The 21,891-nt window shown below is 35.4% G+C and overlaps 3 protein-coding genes across 7 annotated transcripts; all 3 read left to right on the forward strand.

The window, feature by feature from the left end:
* The first annotated feature begins 6,045 nt into the window (after nucleotides 1–6,045).
* LOC127800406 (uncharacterized membrane protein At3g27390-like) lies at nucleotides 6,046–11,174 on the forward strand. Of its 5 annotated transcripts, none has more exons than XR_008022805.1 (11): nucleotides 6,048–6,436; nucleotides 7,008–7,116; nucleotides 7,217–7,409; nucleotides 7,503–7,633; nucleotides 8,379–8,667; nucleotides 9,153–9,259; nucleotides 9,344–9,482; nucleotides 9,609–9,807; nucleotides 9,916–10,159; nucleotides 10,285–10,612; nucleotides 11,028–11,174. XR_008022805.1 is itself a non-coding variant. In XM_052334993.1 (10 exons), exons 1-9 carry the CDS (start codon nucleotides 6,343–6,345, stop codon nucleotides 10,161–10,163), a joined length of 1,509 nt encoding a protein of 502 aa, XP_052190953.1. In that variant the 5' UTR covers nucleotides 6,046–6,342; the 3' UTR covers nucleotides 10,164–10,176; nucleotides 10,285–10,429. The 5 variants fall into 5 exon arrangements, 2 of the variants coding, with proteins under 2 accessions (XP_052190953.1, XP_052190952.1); XR_008022804.1 differs by having other exon boundaries at nucleotides 11,018–11,163; XR_008022803.1 differs by lacking the exon at nucleotides 11,028–11,174 and adding an exon at nucleotides 10,736–10,873.
* A 571-nt stretch (nucleotides 11,175–11,745) lies between these two features.
* Nucleotides 11,746–13,391, forward strand: LOC127799836 (mavicyanin-like). Its single transcript, XM_052334053.1, has 2 exons — nucleotides 11,746–12,973; nucleotides 13,060–13,391. Exons 1-2 carry the CDS (start codon nucleotides 12,778–12,780, stop codon nucleotides 13,389–13,391), a joined length of 528 nt encoding a protein of 175 aa, XP_052190013.1. The 5' UTR covers nucleotides 11,746–12,777.
* Nucleotides 13,392–18,162: 4,771 nt separating this feature from the next.
* LOC127800779 (succinate dehydrogenase [ubiquinone] iron-sulfur subunit 2, mitochondrial-like) lies at nucleotides 18,163–21,886 on the forward strand. The gene is made up of 2 exons (XM_052335592.1): nucleotides 18,163–18,897; nucleotides 21,519–21,886. Exons 1-2 carry the CDS (start codon nucleotides 18,236–18,238, stop codon nucleotides 21,694–21,696), a joined length of 840 nt encoding a protein of 279 aa, XP_052191552.1. The 5' UTR covers nucleotides 18,163–18,235; the 3' UTR covers nucleotides 21,697–21,886.
* Nucleotides 21,887–21,891: the final 5 nt, after the last annotated feature.

A 21,891-nucleotide genomic window follows, 5' to 3' on the forward strand; every position in this document is an offset into this window, starting at 1 on the left:
ATAATGACTATATGAATGATAAAAAGAATAATGATAATTGAGTCAAAACTTCCGGCGTAATTGAGAGGGTGGGTGGGCCCTTTGTCCTATTTTTTCCTAGTTGATGCAAGGGCAAGATCACCAAAAAAAAAAAAAAAAAAGACATTCGAACTCTTAGACTAAAAGTTCCATTGGTGAAGGGTAAAGTGGGAAAAAAGTGCCAGTTAGACCTTCCAAATTCAGCCAAAAGTTTCAACCCATCATCATCACATATAAGCTTTCCCTAGGATATGGAGGATTCTTCACTCTTGCAAGGTATTGACTTTTAGAACCCTCCCCTTCCATGTGCAAAATATTCAAGGCTTGAGTAAGAGCCTTGAAGCCTGCCTACCTAGCTAGCCAGCTAGCTAGCTCGCTCTTGTCGTTTAGTACCGTACCTCAAATTAAGTTGAATGGTCATCCAGCTTGTACATGATTAGGAACTAAAATCTAATTACTGCTTTGAAAATGAAAAAATGAGAAAGAGATCAAAATGAAGCAAGAAATTGTGCAGTCATCGGTAGCTTGAATATTAAGTATACTACTTTTCTGAGTTTTTGTTGATCATTAAGTATAAGACAAATGGTTACTACCCAGTTGTAATATTAATCTCTTGAAGAACTGATCAAACCATATAATTTTTACAAACAGCTGTCTATGTGAGTATATATATATATATATATAGAGAGAGAGAGAGAGAGAGAGATGGTTGAAAGAAATCTTACAAACTTTCTATATATCTTCTCTTTATCTTTCTGGGAATTGTCTGTCTTGTTCTCATTTTCTCACAAGAAAACAGGTGTCATCGTGCAAGATACCATCAGAATCATGAAAGAAGAGAGCAAATTAATTAATCCTCAGGCAAATGAATCATACCTCTTGATTAGCCGCAGATTGGTGCAGGTGCAGATGCAGGATGTGGGAGAAACTGAACATCGATTCGATCGGCTCAGAAAGCCACGAATCATTTGTTGACAGAAGAAGAAAGAGCACAAGGCTGCTCATGCCCACACCTTCATGGACATGTTCAGTTGTGCCCTCTATCTTCTGTCAAGAAGCAGAAGCAGAAGCAGATAACAACATCACCAGCCTCTTCGCTATCCATCAAAACAGCAAGGATATATCAAAGATATGCAACTTTTCAAGTTTCCTGCTGCAAGCAAAATCGAAACCAACACAAAGAAATTAAGAACATTGAGATGCAAGAGAAAAAGGCAGAGATAGAGCAGAAGGTGGGAGCTGGATTGATCAACGAATCATCCCACTGGAAGAAGAGGAGAAGCGTGGACAGACAAAGCACAAAGCCCAGCCAATTAAAGTTGACTGTTGAAAGCAAGTGAATGGCCCTTGATAGGACTTATACATGTAGAGATCATGTGACTCTCTTGAAAGTGGGTTATCTTTTTTAGGATAATGTTAGGTATCATGATTGATCGTTTTCAGTTATATAACGTTTTTTTATTAAAAAAAATTAAGGAGATCGTTTGTTATTATCTTCTTTACTTAATATTTTTTTTAATAAATAACTCTTAATATTATTTTTTATTTTATTATGTAATAAAATAGTCTATCAATCTAAGCTTTCTCTTTCCTTTCAATTGACTTGCAAGGTAAATTGTGTAGGTTTTCCAAGATATATTTGTTTGTTTCACAATGGCGTGCTAACTAAGAACATCTCTTTTGTTTTTATAGGTCTCCTTGCCATGATATATATATATATTTAAAAAAGAAATAGTTAGTGTATGATTGTAAAAGAAAATGTTACTGTCAATTGACATCAATTCATAGAATTTTTGCATGGGTACGGCATGTATAATTAATGCGCACAATCTCCAAAGGAGGGTAAAACGGTCAATTCATGATGTTTATTTATTTATTTATTTTTTTAATTTTCAAGTGTGTGTCAATGGGGGCATAGCCATCAATTTTCATGGAGAGCATTTCCACCATAACTTTATCCGTGAAAGGATGACTATGGGGGGCCTATATAACCATGAATTGTCCTTGCTAGAATATCAACGCTAGTGTGAATTAAGTTGTATTTGATTTGCTATATTTTTATGAAAAATAATTATTTGTCACTTAAATTTTAGTTTTTGAGATATTTAATTGATTAAAATTTTCAGGCTAATTATTTTCCTATTTTTGGTCACATAATGTCATTTTTCCACTTTTGTTAGAAAAAGTTTTTCAAGGGGGTAGATCAAAATTTTCATGAAATTTGAAAGTAACCCATATTTCCAAAAACTAAAGAGCGAAGAAGAGATGAACAATATATAAGTCCTCACGACTGATGGTTGAAAAGAAGAGGAGCACGATTGTGAGGAGGAAGAGGAGTGTGGTCGGTGACCAAGAAGAGGAGAAGAGCAATCGCCGATTTCGCGGTCACCTGACCACTAGGAGGAGGGGGATGACTAGCGACAAAGCTTGAGAAGAAGTGTGGTGGTGACGAAATTTTAGGAAATTTGAGTGAAATTTGGGAGAGATAGAAAGAGAGAGATGGGGAGAGGCAGGAAGAAGAATGTGGGTTGGGGGGTTCACACATGACAAGTTGATAATTTCTATATAAATCAAATACCCTTAATTGATACTTTCTATACAAATTATTTCTAGACAATTATATTGCCTAAAATTTATTTTTTTTCCATACAATTTTATGCCTACAATCAAATGCTCCCTTAGTGTTTTTTTTTTCCTAACCATCTCTTAAGATTAGTGTATATATACATGGTATTTACACAATAATTGTGATCATTAATAAAAAAAAATATAAATTAGATATATTATCTCTTTCTTTTTTAAGACTCTGGCTCCCCTTTCTTTCTCTTCTCTCCTTTCTCATTTCTCAATCTAATTAAAAACACACATATATATATATTTAAAAAATGCATTAAAAATTAAATTACTTCTAAAAGTTTGAAGGATACTACCATCATTACACCCATTTGGGAATGCTAAAAAATTAGCAAATCTATTGAATGGATATTAGATACGTACTTTTTTTAAAAAACCTCAATGTTTACTCGATTAACAAAGAGTCTCTAAATTTTACTTAAGTAACATTCTGTATTACTTGAATAATAAATAAAGAAACAAGCAGTTTCAAAATCTTACTAAGTAATATGTTGTATTACTTAAGTAACTAAGGCATGAATTTCAAACTTGAAAAAATGAAAAGATCATTACTCGACTAATATTCTGATGTTACTCGTAATCTGCACGATCTAAAAATTTGAGAATTTTAGATGTCAGGTCATGTTTAATGTAGCATGCAATTGTATTTAATGCACTCTAAATGAATCCTTGATATATTTTTCTTTAGGAGTCATTTATTAAAATGAGTAAAATAAGATATATCAAGATAAGTTTTGAATGTTTTTTAGATCAAGATATGGAATTGTCAAGATAAGGTTGGAAATTTTTTAAAGATTTATATTAAATTATTTATTAAATTTTTTAAAATCCACACTTTTTATTTCTCTGTATTTGTTAATGCATATGATAAGTATCAAGATAAGAGTTTCTTTACCAAAATATCCCTATTACCAAATTCATTCAAAATTGTTTGTTAATATCAATAACAAATTTATGATTAATATGAATTGTCAAAAAAATAAAAATAAAAATTAAAAATAATATTTTATTTTCTAAATCTATGTTCAAAAATAGATTTAAAAAGAGTTGAAAAGTATAAATAATTATTGTTAGAATTACAATAATTCTATCTAGATAATTAAAAATGGCCAAAACATATTTTTATAATAGATAATAAAATATAAAATTGAATAAAATAATTTAAAAATTAGTGAAATGAATTATCTTAGTTAATAAAATATATATAGAGAGAGAAATTTAAATTTTAAAAATCGATGAAAGAAATAATGTCATTTAAATTTTAAAAATTGTCAAAACATATGACAATTTAAAAATGTATTAAATAATATTAATTATAAGACTTAAATGAACAAGTTCTTTTAATAAATTTAAAATTTTAAAATATATTAAATAGCATTAACTATTCTATAAGAGGCATATAGGTAATTGAAACTCATCTGTAAAATATCAGATAAATTTATCTTGAAAGATGGAGATAAGAGGTCACGTGAGGGTTTTTTCGAAAATGGTCAAATAAGTTTAACAAATACGTTAGAAAGACCAAACATCTGAAACACTTCCCATATCTAACTTTTTTTCCTTCTTATTTTGGTTAACAAACATCTCTTTAATATATGTTTGATTTCTTTAACATTGCACATGCTACCATGTTTTATTTGCCAAAATGAGTGTTTCTATCTATTTGATTGTATATGGGAAAATGAGCTATTTCTATCATAAATCTATGATATGAAAAACTGAGAAGGTTGATATAATAGGGCAAATAGCAAAAAAAAAAAAAAAAACCTAAATCTTTTCACGAATTTGCAATTTAGAAGGTTTGTGTCAATACTAACATGACATGTCAAATGTTATTTAATAATAATATTTATGAGATCCATATGTACACATAAGTAAAGGAAAAAAAAAAAAGAATGTGAACAATTGATTGATTTCGTGTGAGTAGCCTACGCAACTAATTTCATATATATTTTTTCTTTACTTATACGTACATCCAGGGCTCATAGAAATTTTTATTAAATGACACCTAATATGTCACGTTAGCATTGACATATGCTTTTTAAATCGATTTCAGATGTTAAATAAAATTGTATTCAATTGAGTCAATTATAATATAATTTTCAAAATTAAAACGATTGGATAAAATCGGAGAAGATTTAAGATTTTTTTACTATTTATCCTATTATAATATTCACATCAATTTGTATTTGTATGAAAAAAAGAGAGAAGAAAAAACAAGAGCTCAAAGTGAAAAACCATCATTCTCATCTACAAAAATATAGAGCAAGTGATTTATTCTTATTCATTCATGTCTATGTTAAAATCAGGAATATACTCTTCTTTGTATTGAACTTATTTTTAAGGACCCTTAGTAATGAGAGCATTTTTCTTTTCAATTCTCTCTCTCAAATTGTATTTTATTTTATTTAAAAGTTTTTTAATTGGGTAATTGCTTCAACCCTTCGAAAAAACATTACAATTGGGTTATTGCTTCAATCCTTCAAAAAAAACGTTATAAGAGGATTATTGTTTCTGTTCATCAAAAAATATTATTAGATTATAACTATACCTACCAAAAACTAAAAGATTTGTAAAGAGAATAGTAGTTGACTCTGTAGTGAATTTGAAAAAAATTTACTATAAATACTTATGTATAATCTTCTATTTTTTGTATTTATTTATTACATTATAATTTTAAAAAATAATTTTTGAGAAGTTTAATTCACTCTCCCTTTTAAGTTAACAAGTTTTTAAGATTAAATAATGAATTTATCTTTTATTATCTTTTTTTATTTAATTAAAAAATAAAAAAAAATTAAATTAACACCGGCACGAAACCTACTGTGCTGTATCACTTGCCTTATCTTAAATTACATAAATCAAAACAAAAACTCAAATCTAGGCTTGACTAAAGGAGAGGAGAAAGAGAAAGAGAAAGAGAAGAATAAACGCCCCTTCCTTCCGACATTATTGTCGTTATTATTCTTAGCCATGAAACGTGGATATTGGTCATCTTATGAGGGCAGGTTGTTCGACCAGGGCCCACTGCCCAAGTTGATAATATCATAATAATAATAATAATAATAATAACCCAGGAAAAAGTAATTTAACCTAAAACGTGATTATAAGCTAATAATATAATAGTTTATTAGGATTTTATACATTAAAAAAAATCATCAAAATAATTACACAAGCTGTCACTCTCATATTATGCATGCTTGGCCAGAGGGCCACCCTGCTGATCAATTCTTCACTGTTCTTGAGTTGATCCAATGGACATGATGATTGATGACCATGATATACACAGCAAATAATAATTTTAATAGTGGTGATGAGGAGGAGGACAACGATAATACAGCGCAACTATCATTAAAGATTGTTAAAAGATGGCTTAAGAAAAATAATCCGTGGTTGAGTAACTTCCAAAACTATTCAGCCTAACTGATCCGTCACCAACTGCAGCCGCAGACCAACACTTGGTCCCCCAATTCGCTCTCGGTTAATTTATGGAGCAGATAAGATTTTCCGGGAAAATACCCACTTCTTCTTTCGTGGTCTACATCGAGATTTGGTGCCAGTGGAGGGTTTGAGCAAGAAAAAAGCCCTTGATTTTGTGGACGTTTCCTGTGTGTTTAGGGCTAGTTTTCCAGATGGGTTTCTAAGGGATCTATCTGGGTTGGATTGAACGAAGCTTTAATATTTATAGCCATGGAGCCTCCGAGGGGGTTCCTGGCTTCTCTATGGAACTTCATCTGTTTCCTGCCTTACTTCATAGGCCTTCTGCTTCTCGGCTTCATTAAAGGTTGGTGTTGATTTATTCCTTTTTTTCAGGGTTTTTCCTATTCTAGCATGATTTTGTCTACTGTTCTTGTTTTCTTTTTCCCTTCAAATTGGTCATTTGTGTGTTCAAATTGGGCTTGTATTTTGTGTGCAAAGTTCATTCTCTGCCACCAGAAGGAAGTTCATTGCAAAATCTGCTCTCTCTCTCTCCCTCTCTCCCCCCATATTATTGATCTACCACTTTTGAATTAATCCGGTTGCTCATGGTTATTTTCTTGCTATCAACTGCAAGTGTCAAGGTTGTATTTGGTGCCACTGGCTCTAATACTGAAAACATGCCTATTTTTATGTCAAGCCTTTCTTTCCAGTCTCTTCACTTGATTCAGAATAATTACCAAATGTGATAGTTACTGGTTCTAGTGTATTCAATTTTTCAGTTTTTTAGGAGAATTGATAATTGAATATATTCCACAACATGTCTTCTGGATTTATTGTATTAGGAAGCCCAGTAGTGTGTAAACTTGGAAAATTATCAAGGAATGAATGTAATCCTGGAGAAATGTCCATGTGCTTATGTCAAAATTTTATTTCAGGTATCGTCTTCTGCCCATTAATATGTCTCATTATGACCGTTGGAATCTCTGCAATAATTTTGAGTCTCTGGCCTATGCACATTTTCTGGACAAATTATTGCATTTTAAGGTGCAGTATTGGCCCTTCACCTTCCACATTCGTATATCCTCTGTTCACCCCATAATCTTGTCTAATTTGTGTTAATTTCCTTGTACTCCTTAAATGCCAGAACAAAGCTGTTTGGACCGATTTTGAAGATTGTACTCTGCTTATGCGTTACTGTTCTACTGATTGTGTGGCCATTTGTCGGCATTATTGGAAGTATTATTGGAGGTGCAGTGTATGGCTTTCTTGTTCCAATATTTAGAACTTTCAAAGCAGTTGATGAAGGGAAGACTGATAAATTTTTTCACTGCCTTTATGTATGTATGCTCAGGTGCCCCTTAAGGTTAGACTTCTAATTGTTTTTCTCTGTGTTGCATTTGTAATGCAAATTTCATTGAAATATGATGCAGGATGGAACCTGGGACACTGTCAAAGATAGCTTTACTGCCATCCAGGATTTTAAGGACGTGTGTTACCATTCATATTTCTCATTTATGGATGACCTACGGCAGCCCCAAGAGGGAAAATATTATGAGATCAGGTATGCTGTGTTTTTGGTTAATGCTGGGAAGTTGGAACTATTCCTTTGTGTGGACAGTTTTTCAGCTATAAGAACTGAAGTACAATATTTATTCTGCTGTTGAAATCCTTCCAATCAGGAAATGGGCAGTTGTGTTGGATCCCTTGAAATATCGAATTATTAAGCAGGAAAAAGCTTGATTCAGCAAAGCTCTTTTTTTCATCCTGTTGTATATATGATTGAAATGTTAACATTTCCTATTGTTTTGGTGCATTTTCTTCTTGATACTGCCCCGACCAATCTTCTCTTAGATTTGAATGTTTGTTCTTCTCTGCTTTTGGATCTGGATATTAACATTCCAATCATAACTTGGGCTGCGGCAGCTTAAATCCATCACCACTTTCACCAGTGAAATACGAAACTTGGCAACTAATTTCAGACCATGAAATGTGTTCTCCATGAAGTTTTGATTATTTTCATGGAGATGAAAGTGGACTCTAATTTCCATACAGCATAAAAATAATGCTCTTCTTCAAGCTATTAATTTCTCCTCTTTCACAACTAAACCTTTTCCCTATATTGTGCTTGTCAAAGAAATATTGGACCTCTTTTATACTAATTTTCAAAATGGCAGATGGAGAATCAATGAATGAAGAATAATTTGGAATGTATGACATTGTTGTGTCCACTTGCTTTCTCTGTGTTATATCAGTTTGTGTTGGCAGTCCTACTCTACGTAACGGAATCCTCACAAAATATTTTGCAGATTGATCTATCTTCCAGGAGCTATTGTAGCTGGCATTCTTGGTTTCATGGTTGACATGCCAGTGATCTCTGTTGTTGCCCTATGCAAAAGCCCTGTCATGTTGTTCAAGGGGTGGCATCGTTTGTTTCACGACTGTATTGGTCGAGAAGGCCCTTTCTTGGAGACCTTTTGTGTTCCACTAGCTGGCCTGTCCATCCTGGTCTGGCCTGCGGCAGTTGTTGGGGCTGTATTAGGCTCCATGGTATCAGCTATCTTCTTAGGTGCTTATGCAGCAGTGGTGGTATATCAGGTTAAACACAATTACTTTCACAGGTTTCTCTATCTAGGGGAATTTGGAAGTGGGCTTTAGTAATTTTCTTTTCAATTTTTTTTGGTGGTTGACCCCTTTTTCCTGTTATATCATTAGAGATAAGTGAATTTGCAGTGGCCAAAGAATATTAAAACAAAATGGACTAAAGAGAAAACAAATCAGAAGCTAACACCTCCATAGTATAAACTTTGAATAAATGGTAAACGGGAACAAAGACACCCCCAGCTTCTTCATTCTATATCATTTTAGACAAAACCAACTCCAACTCGTGCATGCATGTGAAACTAATGTCGTGGCATCATCGGCTGTGTCATATTTGATCTGATCTTGAGGAGGCTACTCATATTAGATGCCTCGGACTCATCTCAAATGCTTAGGAATATGCCTTTTGATTTGCTTTCTATATGAATTTGCAAACTGATTTCTAGTTTTATTTTGTTTTTGGCTATGGATTATTTTTTCAGGAGTCTTCTTTGCGGTTTGGGCTTCGCTATATTATTGCTTCCTTGTCCATTTATGATGAATACAGCAATGATATTCTTGACATGCGAGAAGGATCCTGCTTTCCTAGGTTCTATTGAACACCCTGTATTGTACTTCTTTCAATGTTTTTCCTTTTTTCCTATTTTCACAAAATTCTGTTATGTACATACAGGCCTCAGTATCGAAAAAGAGCCGTGCCATCTGAAGCCGGGTCTCGTTCATCGTCATTCTCAAGGGCCGTTTCTATAAAAAATCCTCTCTGTCGTACAGCCTCAATTGCAAGTCCTAGGATTGAATTGAAGCCACTTGAGGTATTTTGTTAATTTTCCGTTTAGTATTTATTATATTGGAGTTCATCTCTTTGTCCATTGAATCTGGTTACCTAGCTCTCATTATGATCATGGATGCTAATCGTCCCGAATACTTGTCCACTGCAGCTACTTGATGACTTATTTAAGGAGTGTCAACGACATGGGGAAATAATGGTTTCCAAAGGACTAATAAATCTTAGGGACATGGAAAAGACCAATTCTAAAAAAGATAGTGGTGGAGTCATAAGCATCGGCTTACCTGCTTATTCCCTTCTCCAGACACTAATTCGTTCTGCAAAGGCTAACTCTGCCGGTTTATTACTAAGTGAGTCCAAGTAACGCGTCTCTCCTATCACTTTTTTCCCTGCCTAAGACCCAATTGAGCTGACAGCTCTGCAAGGAAATGATTTTGAAAATTTCTCCATTGATGCAGGAGATAATGTTACTGAGATAACCAGCGCGAACAGACCCAAAGAGGCCTTCTTTGATTGGTTTTTCAATCCACTCCTGGTCATCAAAGACCAAATCAAAGCCCATAACCTTTCTGAGGTTGAAGAGGACTACCTAGGGATTTTAGTTCTGCTGGGTGGGGATCCTGAGCGGATGAAAAGCTCAACTATTGATTTTGCACCTGATTCTGAACGTAAGCGAGCTGAACTTGATGCACTTGCCCGAAGGTAGCCATGCAAAATTTGTGAGTTTTTTTTTTTTGAAAAAAGAAATCCTAAATTTTAATGCCCTTAAGTGAAACTTCTTCATTTCCCGCACTGATGACATTTTGTTTTGCTTATTTTCCACTCAGGCTTCGAGGGATTATCAAATCTTTCTCTAGGTATCCAACATTCAGGCGTCGGTTTGATGATAGCGTAATGACCATATCCGAAGATCTTGCCAAGAAAAATGAAGGCAGCAGATCGATAAACGGGCAGCAACCTGTTCAGAGGTCTAAAAGCGCCTTCTTCATGAGGATGTTTAGCCATAAATCTTTTAAAAGAACAGGCAGTCAAAAATCTTCCCAAGAGTCTGATGTAGTCATTGAAAGAGATGAAGAAATTGCCTGATGTTGAAATGGTATGCAATTTCCTTAGCACATATCAATTGTTGGAGCTGTTCATATTACAGGCTTTGATGTGAGTCCTCTTTCTTTTTTCATTTGAATATGGGAGAATACACTACTATTTGTAGATGGAAGTTTCTTGGCTTTTTTCCGAACCAGAAAATTAATTCGTAATAGGAGATGTCATATATATCAGGAAAATCCATTCAACCAGCACAATCGTAGTTGTGCATTCTTTGTGATCTGAAGTATGCAAATTTGTTGTCCAACTCTGTTGACTTATAAGAGCCTTGCAGAAGATAAGGTCATAGAACGAAGAATTAAGGGCTTGGAATGTTGTTGTTTTTGTTGTTGTTGATCTCTGACTATCATCTTTCAGCTGTTCAATATTGTAAGTTTCGTGCCTGAGATTGTGAGGCAAATTGCTGGCTTGAGCCTCCATTTTTCAGTGCTGATTGCTCAATATTTCTATGTTTAGCATTCTGCAGGATGTTGATCGTATTCTTTAACGATGTGTCAACTGGAAGTCGCATCTCTTTGTGGTAACCTGATGCTTGACATCCAATGAATTGATTTAAGTGTATGATTTGTAAAATTGTGGAGCACCAAGTTGTTGAAAGGTTGCTCTTTTCAGAGCTTCTTCCTGGAGTAAGTACTATTGGTTGCCCTGGCATGGGCGAGCTTTGGCAGCTGCCCGAAAATTACTAGTTAGACGATCGAAACTGATGCAGCATGCTCTGTTGCTGCGCTGTGTGCATCTGAAACCTTAGAATAGAGCTCTATATTATCTGAAAGTGAAGACGGCGAATGGTTGGTCTATGTAGATCAAAAGTTGTGGAAGACAGAATAATTAATGGGGAGAAGAATTTGGAAATTAAAAGATTTTGGGTTTTTAACTCGTGATAGAATTTGGAAAAAATCCTATTATACGTATTGATCGACTTCCACCAGCTTCAGCTTCTCCGGCCAACTGGAAGCCCGGGGGGCTCTTGCAGATTCCGTCGTATGTCCGGTGACAATCAGCCAGAGTCAGAACTTATCTTTTTATGTAAATAAAAGGTAAAAGTAAATAAAAAAAAACAACGGTATTCAATTCTTTATTCAAAAGGCAGCATTTTTATCCAAGTTAATTATAAGAACCCATGTCATATGTATCTAGAATTTATACCCACAAATTAAACTAGAGATACTGAATAAGATATTCAAATTTAATGTCAAAGACACAAACAAACAGAGAATTCCTAAAACAATAGAAACTATATATATATATATGTGAAACAACCATCACTATTAAATATCTAATTAATTCTGCTAATTAAAACCTAAGCAAGCTAGAAGCCACCTGAGCAACGATTCCGTAGACCTAAAGTTACGGCAGTGCAGAAGAACCAGAACCAGAAGAAGAAGTACAGCCGTTGCCGCCGGAGCTCAGCTGGAGCCGGAGTCTGCGCTGAACATCATCTTGATGATCATTTTCTGGCCTTTCTGGCAGTGGCCAGCCGCTAGCTCCACTGATGAAGTAGAAGGGCCCTTGCCGGTCGAGTTTGACGATGGTGTCGCCGGTGTTGGAGAAGAAGAGGGGACGCATGGAGTTGCATTTCATGTACTCCTCCTCACTCACCTCCATCGCCTGAGTCCTTCCTGTACCTAAAATCTGATGTATTTATCAAAACCATGCAATACATATATCAAATAACCACTCGAAATAAAAAATCTATGTTTTCACTGTTTTTTTTTCTTTTTAACATGATTTTCGTGTTTAAGAAAAAAGGAAAGCCCATAGATTTCTTCCACAAATTTTGTTTGTTGGGGAGTAAGACCAGGTCAATAGAGATAACCGTTAACATGGTTGTTCCCCACTACCTCCATGACCATCACTGCAGCCATAACTGCCTTGACGCCATGTTTATATGAATTAGAAGTAATATATGATAATTGAATTATCGTCTTGGGTGATGGCTTGGAAGACACGATTTTAAAGTAAAAAAAAGAAAAGAAAAATAAATAAAGAAACACAGAGATTTCTTCCACGAATTTTGTTTGTTGGTGGGTAAGACCAGGTCACAAGAGATAACCGTTAATGTAGTTGTCCTCCCACTACCTCCATGACCATCACTGCAGCCATAACTGCCCTAATAGCAGCCAGCAGTTGCTCCATTATTCGCTTATAAACTGAACCCCAACCCACCAAATTCATTCACATTATTAACCAAAGACCGCAAGAATCTCCATTCATTAATGGCTTCTCTCTCCGCCGCCCCCATGCTGCTCTTTCTCCTCCTCCTCGCCCTCACCTCTAATTCCTCCGCCGCCGCCGCTTCCTTCCACTTCCAAGTCGGCGGCACCCGAGGCTGGGCCGTCCCACCGCCCAACGACACCCGAATATACAACGACTGGGCCTCCGACAACAGGTTCCGTGTCGGCGACACCATCCGTAAGCAACAATATATACATATATATAATGGATTGATTTCACGTGGTTGTGATCTGATATTGCATGGTTTTGATGAACTATATCAGATTTTAGATACAGGAAGGACTCGGTGATGGAAGTGAGTGAGGAGGAGTACAAGAAATGCAACTCCACGCGCCCCATCTTGTTCTCCAACACCGGCGACACCGTCGTCAAACTTGACCGGCAAGGGCCCTTCTACTTCATCAGTGGGGCGGCTGGCCACTGCCAAAAAGGCCAGAAAATGATCGTCAAGGTGATGTCCAGCCCTGACTCCGGCTCCAGCTCCAGCTCCGGCGGCAGCGGCAGCACTTCTACTTCCGAGTCTGGTTATTCTGCACTACCGCAACTTTTGGCCTATGGAGTCGTTGCTCAGTTGGCTTTCTCACGCCTCTTCTAGCTTGCTTAATTGGGTTTTAATTAGCAGAATTAATTAATTAATTAATTAATAGTGATCGTTGTTTCACACACACATATATATATATATATATATAGTTTCTATTGGTTTAGGAATTCTCTGTTTGTTTGTGTCTGACATTAAATTTGAATATCTTATTCAGTATCTCTAGTTTAATTTGCGGGTATACGTTCTACATACATATGATATGGGTTCTTATAATTAACTCGATCGGATAAAAATGCTGCCTTTTGGATAAAGAATTGAATACCGTTGGTTTTGTATTTAGGTTTACCTTTTATTTACAAATTTTATGCCCTAAATCTTCCTATCACAAAAGATATATAAGTTCTGACTCTGGGTGATTGTCACCGGAAGTACGTACGACGGAATCTGCAAGAGTCCCGGCTTCCAGTTGGCCGGAGAAGCTGGTGGAAGTCGATCAACACATATAATAGGATTTTTTTCTAAATTCTAGATCACGAGTTAAAAACCCAAAATATTAATTTCCAAATTCTTCTCCCCATTAATTATTCTGTCTTCCGCAACTTTTGATCTAACATAGACCGACCATTCGCCATCTTCACTTTCAGATAATATAGAGTTCAATTCTATTCTAAGGGTTTAGATACATACAGCGCAGCAACACTAGTAATTTAATTTGCGAGTTAATTAACCTGTAATTTTCTAAGTTCATAATTCAATTTTATTAAGTGCATGGTTTATCGTAGAAAATGGTTCGTACGTAGTAAGTAGGAGACACAGCTCTACTTCTCATTCCCTTCAATTTTCGATCTTTTTGTCCACTATACTTTTGTTATCTCCAACAAATTTGGTATCTAGAGCTTCTTAATCCTTTACACATGGCTCCCAACCCTTCAACTACCTTATTCACTTACTCTCAAAATCAAGACCCAATTTTTGATTGGGAGTATATATTATAATTATTGGAGTAGTCAAATGAAAATTATTTTCATTTCTCAGACATATGGGAGATCGTAGAGACTATATATATGAGGATGAGTCATCAAATACCAACCATTCCGAAGCACAACAAAAAATCTTGAAGAATAATTTGAAGAAGGATGCACTTGCATTGCATTATTTATAAGGAAGTCTATCTTTCCTTATATATTTAGCATCACAAAATCAAAAGAAATTTAGAACACCTTAAAAAAGGAATTCCTAGGCAATGAAAAAGTTATTGCTATTAAATTACAGTCACTATGGAAATGTTTTGATAACCTAGAGATGGAGGAGTGCGAAAATATTGGAGATTATATTTGTTGTGTGTCTAAGATTATATATTAATCAAATTAAAAGCATTGGAGATGCAATTGAAGATAAGAAGATTGTTTAGAAAATTTTGAGAATTTTAGCCCCAAAATGTGATTTTACTACTTTTACCATCGAAGGGGTTGAAGACCTTTCAACAATTACCATGTATGAGTTGATGGGTCTTTTAGAGGCACATGACCAAAGGATTAAAAGAGACCTACACCAGTCTTTGGAGCAACATTTCAATCCAAGATTAATTTGTCAAGAAATAACTCACAAAAGGAGCAGAAAAAAAAAAAAAGGCGATCATCAAAGAGGTAGCCATCAAAATAGAGGTTGTGGTGCACATAATTCAAATCATGGACTGGACTGAGGACGACATCAAAACTAGCAGTTAGCAAAGACCAAGTAACTCTACCTCTCAATGCCTTGTTTGCAAAAGTTTGGCCATCATCATCAGAATGGTGATATAGATCCAAAAAATACAAAATCAAGAGTCATTCACAAAGGGATTGTTGGTATCGAGACAAGAAGGAGAAAAACAAGGCCAACTTTATCAAGGAGGTGACTAGGTATTCTATACTTGCATGAATGCATAAGAGAAAACCAATAATATTTGGTTCTTGGATAGAGGTTGTAGTCATTGTATGACAGGAAATAGACATGTTCATGAAGTTGGACATGGGTACTGCAAATAAAGTGACTTTTGGAGATGATAAAACAGCTAGTGTGTTGACGTTAAAGGAGTTATCACTGTAAGATCTAAATCTAGTGATACATAATATATACACAATGTTTTGTATGTACCCAACTTGGCACATTATCTGCTAAGGATCAGCAACTTGTTTGAAGAGGCTATTTGGTGAACTTTGATAATGGTGAATGCAAAATTTTAGACAAGGAAAGTGGTGTAACTTTGGCAATGGTTAAAATGTTCGAAATAAAGTCCTTCCTCTCCTTCTACCACATAATGAGAAGAAAGCACTTAGAAGTGAAGTCGTTGATGAATCTCATCTTTGGCATTTGCAGTATGAGCATCTAAATAAGAAGAGATTACAGTTGTTGAAACAAAAAGACATGTTAGTCAAACTCCCTCACATTGAAAGGAGGAATCAAGTACGCGAAGGATGCATATATGGAATGATGCACCGATTGTCATTCTCGAAGTCATCTTATTAGAGAGCAAAAGCACCATTGGAGCTAGGATATTTAGACATCTTTGGTTCCACTAGAAATCTTTCTCTCTAAAATGGCAAGAGATACTTATTTTATTTGTCAACAATTTCATTCACATAATATGGATATATTTTCTTGATAAAAAATCAAAGGCTTTCAATGTCTTTCTCCAATTCAAAGCACTTGTTGATAGACAATATGGTCATTTGATAAAGACATTAAGGTATTAAAAAATAATTAATAGTTTGAAGATCTCCTCAGCAAAATGGTGTAGAAAAAGAAATAACCACACCATTGTTGTGGTGGCCAAAAGCAATCTAGAAGAACCACACCAAGGGCATTAAAATTTAGCATTTCTTTTAAAAAAAAAAAAACTCACAAATTTTGCGTTGCTACCTTCAAGCAAGTGCATCAAGTTCAACTCGCTTAAGCTTAGAATTAGATGCAAAGTCAATGGTTGAGCTTTTCATCTCCTTAGGATCCCCACAAAGCATAACTAAAATCCCTACGTAAACCTCTTCAACCTCAGAAAGATGTTGGGCTTTGATGACCAAGAACGAATTGAAAACCAATCAAAAAAGGCTTAGGGGTTTGTTTGTGCTAGTTATCTCAATAACATTATCTCCTACATCAATGGGGAAATTTCCAAAATCAATTATTTGTAGAGCTATCCGCTCAATTGGATCTTAAGCAAGGGGAAAAAAGTGATAAGAGGAGATATGTTACTTGGACTCATTTAGTAATAAACTAGCAAAATTAGTCTTTGTAGAACAAATTAGTATATGGAGAAAGGAATAAGTAGGTGAGTCGATACTTATGTCTCTACCAGTGTTTTTTTAAACTTGACATCTTCAATGCTCTTAAAATTTATTAACTTTTTGAAAATCATTATTATCTCGTGTTGTTGACACTTTTCAAGTAAGAAGTTATCAAGTAACTAAAATAGATATGTATTCAGGACGATTAGTATCTATGATCTTACCGAAAGTTAGGTTAGCAAGATACAAAGAATAAAGAGATGAACTCCAATATAGTACTAAATGGAAAATTAAGAAGATACCTCAAGTGGTTTCCATGAATGAGAAGGAGAATTTTTGAAAGAAATGAGCCTTGGGAATGAGAGGGAGGATCTTTGTAAATCTTTCATAACTATAAAGCTTGCCTTTTTTTTTTTTTTCATTACAATAATGTAACTAAAGCATTTATAATCTTTTTGAATCGTCCATAACAAAGATTGAATTCAATTTTTATCAAATTAGCTTACTAAAGTAATTTTGTATTATAATTCATTGATTTATAAGTAATCATTGAGTTAGATTTAATTTCTTATAAAATTTTGTTGTAAAAAAAGATATTAATTGATTATTTTTATTTTAGTCTATAGTTTAAAATTTATTTTTTATTGTAAATATAATCCTTTTTGCAAATTTGTAAGCTTAGTGATACTTTTTCACAATTTTTTTATTTTAAAATTTTAATTTCTATGTAAATTGATGGGAGTCCAAAACTACGAATAGCCATGTGTCGGGTGGTGGCCACGTGCACGCCTCAACTCCAGCTTGGTCCGGCGGCGTAAAACTCGCCACGTCATCACGAAGACTTCTTTCGACGACGGCCAAGATCGAGAAATTTCAATCAACGGGTAGCCTTTAACATCTGTAGTTCCAAAAATACCCCGACAATTCATCTTTATTACACACACAGTCCCTGGCCCGGCCTTTGCGTCCCGCTAAACACACCTATTGACATGTATTACACTTCGACCCCCCATACTATAACTTAGTATCACTTTACCCTCAAATGAAAAGACTGTAACACTTTCACCCAGACAATTCATCTATCTTTTTAATCTTTAGATTAGTTCATACCTATTGCTAAGCCTACAACACTTATGAATGGTGTCTTAGTTTTTTTTTTTAATTTATATTATTATTACTAAATCTTCAAAATATCTTATTTATCACCACCTTTTGTATTATTTTAGTTTTTAAATTTTAATCATCTTAGATATTCTACATATATATATCACAAAAATAAACATGATTAAGAATATAAAATAAATTTTAAATAAATTATGTTAACAATTTTATATAAATTGATAGAATAATTATTATTTGATAAATATTTATTACTCAATAAACGTAAAATGAAGGATTAATAATATTAATAGATGTGAGGGGGGATAAGGAAAGAAATAATAATGTTTGGGGGAGGGAAAAGGTTTTCACCAAATAAAAAGGGTCGAAATGTAATTTGGTGAAAACTTTTCCCTTTAACGCAACCTGTGTCCTCCCTTTTCGGTCTTTTCACATACTCTCCAAGTCTCGGAACAAAAGGGTCGATCATCTCTGCCCTTTTCCAGTTGTTTCTCTCTACGATTCCATCCTCCTCCAATGGCGACTGGTTTGGTCCGGCGAGCGATATCTAGGGTTCAGCTGTGGCCGGTGGCGAGGCTGGCGATCGTCCGCCACTACGCGTCCGAAGCCCAAGCTCAGCAGGTGGAGCCCAAGGCCAAGGCCGATTCCAACCTCAAAACCTTCCAAATCTACCGATGGAGCCCTGACAATCCTACCAAACCCCAGCTCCAGGACTACCAGATCGATCTCAAGGACTGCGGCCCCATGGTCCTCGACGCGCTCATCAAGATCAAGAATGAGATCGATCCTACCCTAACCTTCCGCCGCTCGTGCCGCGAGGGCATTTGCGGCTCCTGCGCCATGAACATCGACGGGTGCAACGGCCTCGCCTGCCTCACCAAGATTCCGGCCGGGGCTTCGTCGATGGTCACGCCGTTGCCGCACATGTTCGTGATCAAGGATCTGGTGGTGGACATGACCAATTTCTACAACCAGTACAAGAGCATTGAGCCCTGGTTAAAGCGCAAGAGCTCGCCGTCTACGCCTGGGAAGGAGATTCTGCAGAGCAAGAAGGACCGGGCGAAGCTTGATGGTATGTACGAGTGCATACTGTGCGCCTGCTGTACCACATCCTGCCCCAGCTACTGGTGGAACCCCGAGTCTTATCTCGGCCCCGCCGCTCTCCTTCATGCCAATCGGTACGGAAAAATTCGTTGTTCTACAGTTCTATCAATGTGTTGTGGTGCCTATTGATTCTTGGATTTCTGCTTTGCTAATTGAAACTGTCTTCTGTTCTATTCCCTGCAAATGTTCCTTTCTGTCCTTGCATGACATACTGCTATAATTCCATGATATTTTTCATTATCTCCAGAAGGTGTTTACATTTGGGCTTTGTTTGGTTTCAAGTAAATATTAAATATTCTTACATTCAAAAAGTTTTATGGGGGAATATTTAAGTAGAAAAATAATTAATAAGTATTAGTTTAGGTGTTTTGAGTACAACCTTAAAAAATTTTGCTGGGAAATGGGAAAACAATGTAGATTTAGCAATTCTGGGAGTTTTGCAATGAAGACAAAAGAGTGAGCTTCATTTCTACCAGCAGGGTCTAATGGCCCTCTTCAGCCAACCCACCAACCAAAATATATACCCTTTGGTGTCCCGTCAGCACAAGGCTGGAATGGACAGGCACTCATGTGCGCATTGGAGATATGGAGAATTTGCTCCATGAGCTATTTCCTCAACAGATTGGCAGATGTCAATGGAGAAAAGACTGATGAGGATCACACAAGGATAATCAGGAGATGAACACACCATATTCTTCCCCTCCATTAAGGGATTGAAGTTGCATCTGGTATTTTGTAACCTGTAAACACCAGATCTCTTGTGTCTGTATCTTTAGGAGATTGAGAGGCTGCTTGAGCTATGAAAAATTGCTCATTGAATTGATCTGAGATTGATATGTTATTTTCCTCACGTTTGTAGGAAAAGATTCATGTAAAAAACGTTTTACCACGCATTTGTGTGGCCAAACATGAAAATTATGAAAGTATTTTTTCAAAAAATATTTTACATAAAAAGCAAAGCCTTAATTATGAAATTTACATCTCTTTCAAGAATTTTACCTTGTTCATTTGGTGCCTTTCAAATCAATTGACAGAACAGGTAAATAAGCTCTCTTAGTAAGTTTTGGAAGATCACTTATAGTTTCTAACAATCAGGTTTTATGGAATCTAGACATTCTCTTGAAGTTTCCTTAAATAAACATCTTCGCACTTGTTTTAAAACTTTTTACATCCTGATGTCTTTGTTTATTTTCCTTGTTGAACCCAAAAACGCATGCTAAAAAATGGATAAACCATTTTTACCTTTTTTTGTTCATAGATGTGGAATAAATTGTATCCATTCTCGGAGTTCTTGTAGAATTCTCTACCTGAGTAAAATTATGACTAGGAGTTACAAAGAAAGGAAAAAGGAACACCATGGACCCTCTCTGCTTGTTGTTTGTTTTATTGCCTTATCTTATTAACCTCTTTGTTGCATCATTCATGGTAGGGTTCGTGCCTCCTGGTTTCATGAAGCTGGGTGACAGACCAAATTGCCTTTTTTCAATTTTACAGTTGCAGAAATACACAACCATACGAGATGGAAATTAATATTTCCTGGCATTTGAAGTTATCTGTGCCGTTGCATTTACATTCAAGAAAACTGATGCGTGGGAGAAGTTTCTTATTCTTCCTTGTTTACTTTATTCAATTCTTGTTTTTCATTTGCATATTTAGACAATATTGTCGGGATAGATTGTTGGGGCTTAAGGTAGATTGGTTTACTAAAACACATTAGGTGATCTTAAATTTGAGTTACATCTACTCATACATATAAGTGCATGCAGTGAATGGATAATCAGAGAGTGGATAACACTGAGTAAGTTCTTAAATAATTTCTACTCTGGCTTTCTTTAGAACTTGAGTTTGACTGGGCAAGGTTTTAGCAGGATTCAAACTTAAGAGAAAGATCTTGTTTTGGTCTTGAATGCAAAACTCATTGTTATCATCAACCTGTATGCCTTAATCCCATTAGATGGGTCCGAATACATAACTGTACCTGTCTAATAATCTCTATTCATAATGATATCTTTTGTAAGATCATTCTATTTCATGTCATAACAACAACAACTATTCCAGGAGGATGATGGTTACATCTTTAGCCTTCTTTAATGAGAGAATAATAGTTATCATCAACAATAGAGTAGTTATGTCTTTAGGTTTGAGTTATTCATATATTTGTCAATTTGTACTTGGATATCTTACTTATAACATGATAGTTATGTCAATTTCATGTGGCCTCTTTCCTCATGAAATACTCATGTAAGGTAGTAAAACTGATGGGATATGGACGTTTGATTGCTCTTCACATTCATGACACTCAATTTGGGAGACTACTTAAATATTTTTTGTTATACTTGACAAGCGACCTACCATGTTCCAGCTACAGTCTTGTGCTTGCTGTTTGTGAACTTGAAATATCCTGATCCACTATTTGCAAATAATTGCATCCTGACTAAATTAATTTATATTTAATTATTATTTGACTAGTTATGTTGAACATAGTTTGCACTAAACTCATTCTTGTTTATTCATCTTAAACATGGTTCTTTGATGTTGGTTTCTGTGTGGTCATTAAATTGCAAGGTCATCTTGGAATTTGAAATTTTTATAAATTGCTGATATATCATTCGTGGAAATAGTGGCTAGTATATGGCTATTTTCTGCCCTCGCCAGATGGTTAATTCATATTTTCACTCTTTTCTGGCTCGTGCAGGTGGATAATGGACAGCCGTGATGAATATACCAAGGAGCGCCTCGATGCAATATGTGACGAGTTCAAACTCTATCGTTGCCACACAATTTTGAATTGTGCACGTGCCTGCCCAAAAGGGTTGAACCCTGGAAAGCAAATTACAAATATCAAAAAGCTTCAGCTTGCAAATGGTATCTAAAAGGTCCAATAATGTCCCTAAATCTCGCAGTAGGAATTATTGCGGTGAACTGGTACTCGTTTAAGTTAATAATAGCTTGTCCCATTGTCATCATGCAATTCCTGGGATCTTTCTTTGAATTTTTGTGATCAAGGTTCTTGTTTTGAATAACCATCAATCACTCAATCTCTCTGTGCTTGAGTTGTGCTTTTGATT

This window comes from Diospyros lotus, chromosome 4 (assembly GCF_014633365.1).
Source record: "Diospyros lotus cultivar Yz01 chromosome 4, ASM1463336v1, whole genome shotgun sequence".
In the NCBI taxonomy this organism is placed as follows: Eukaryota; Viridiplantae; Streptophyta; class Magnoliopsida; order Ericales; family Ebenaceae; genus Diospyros; species Diospyros lotus.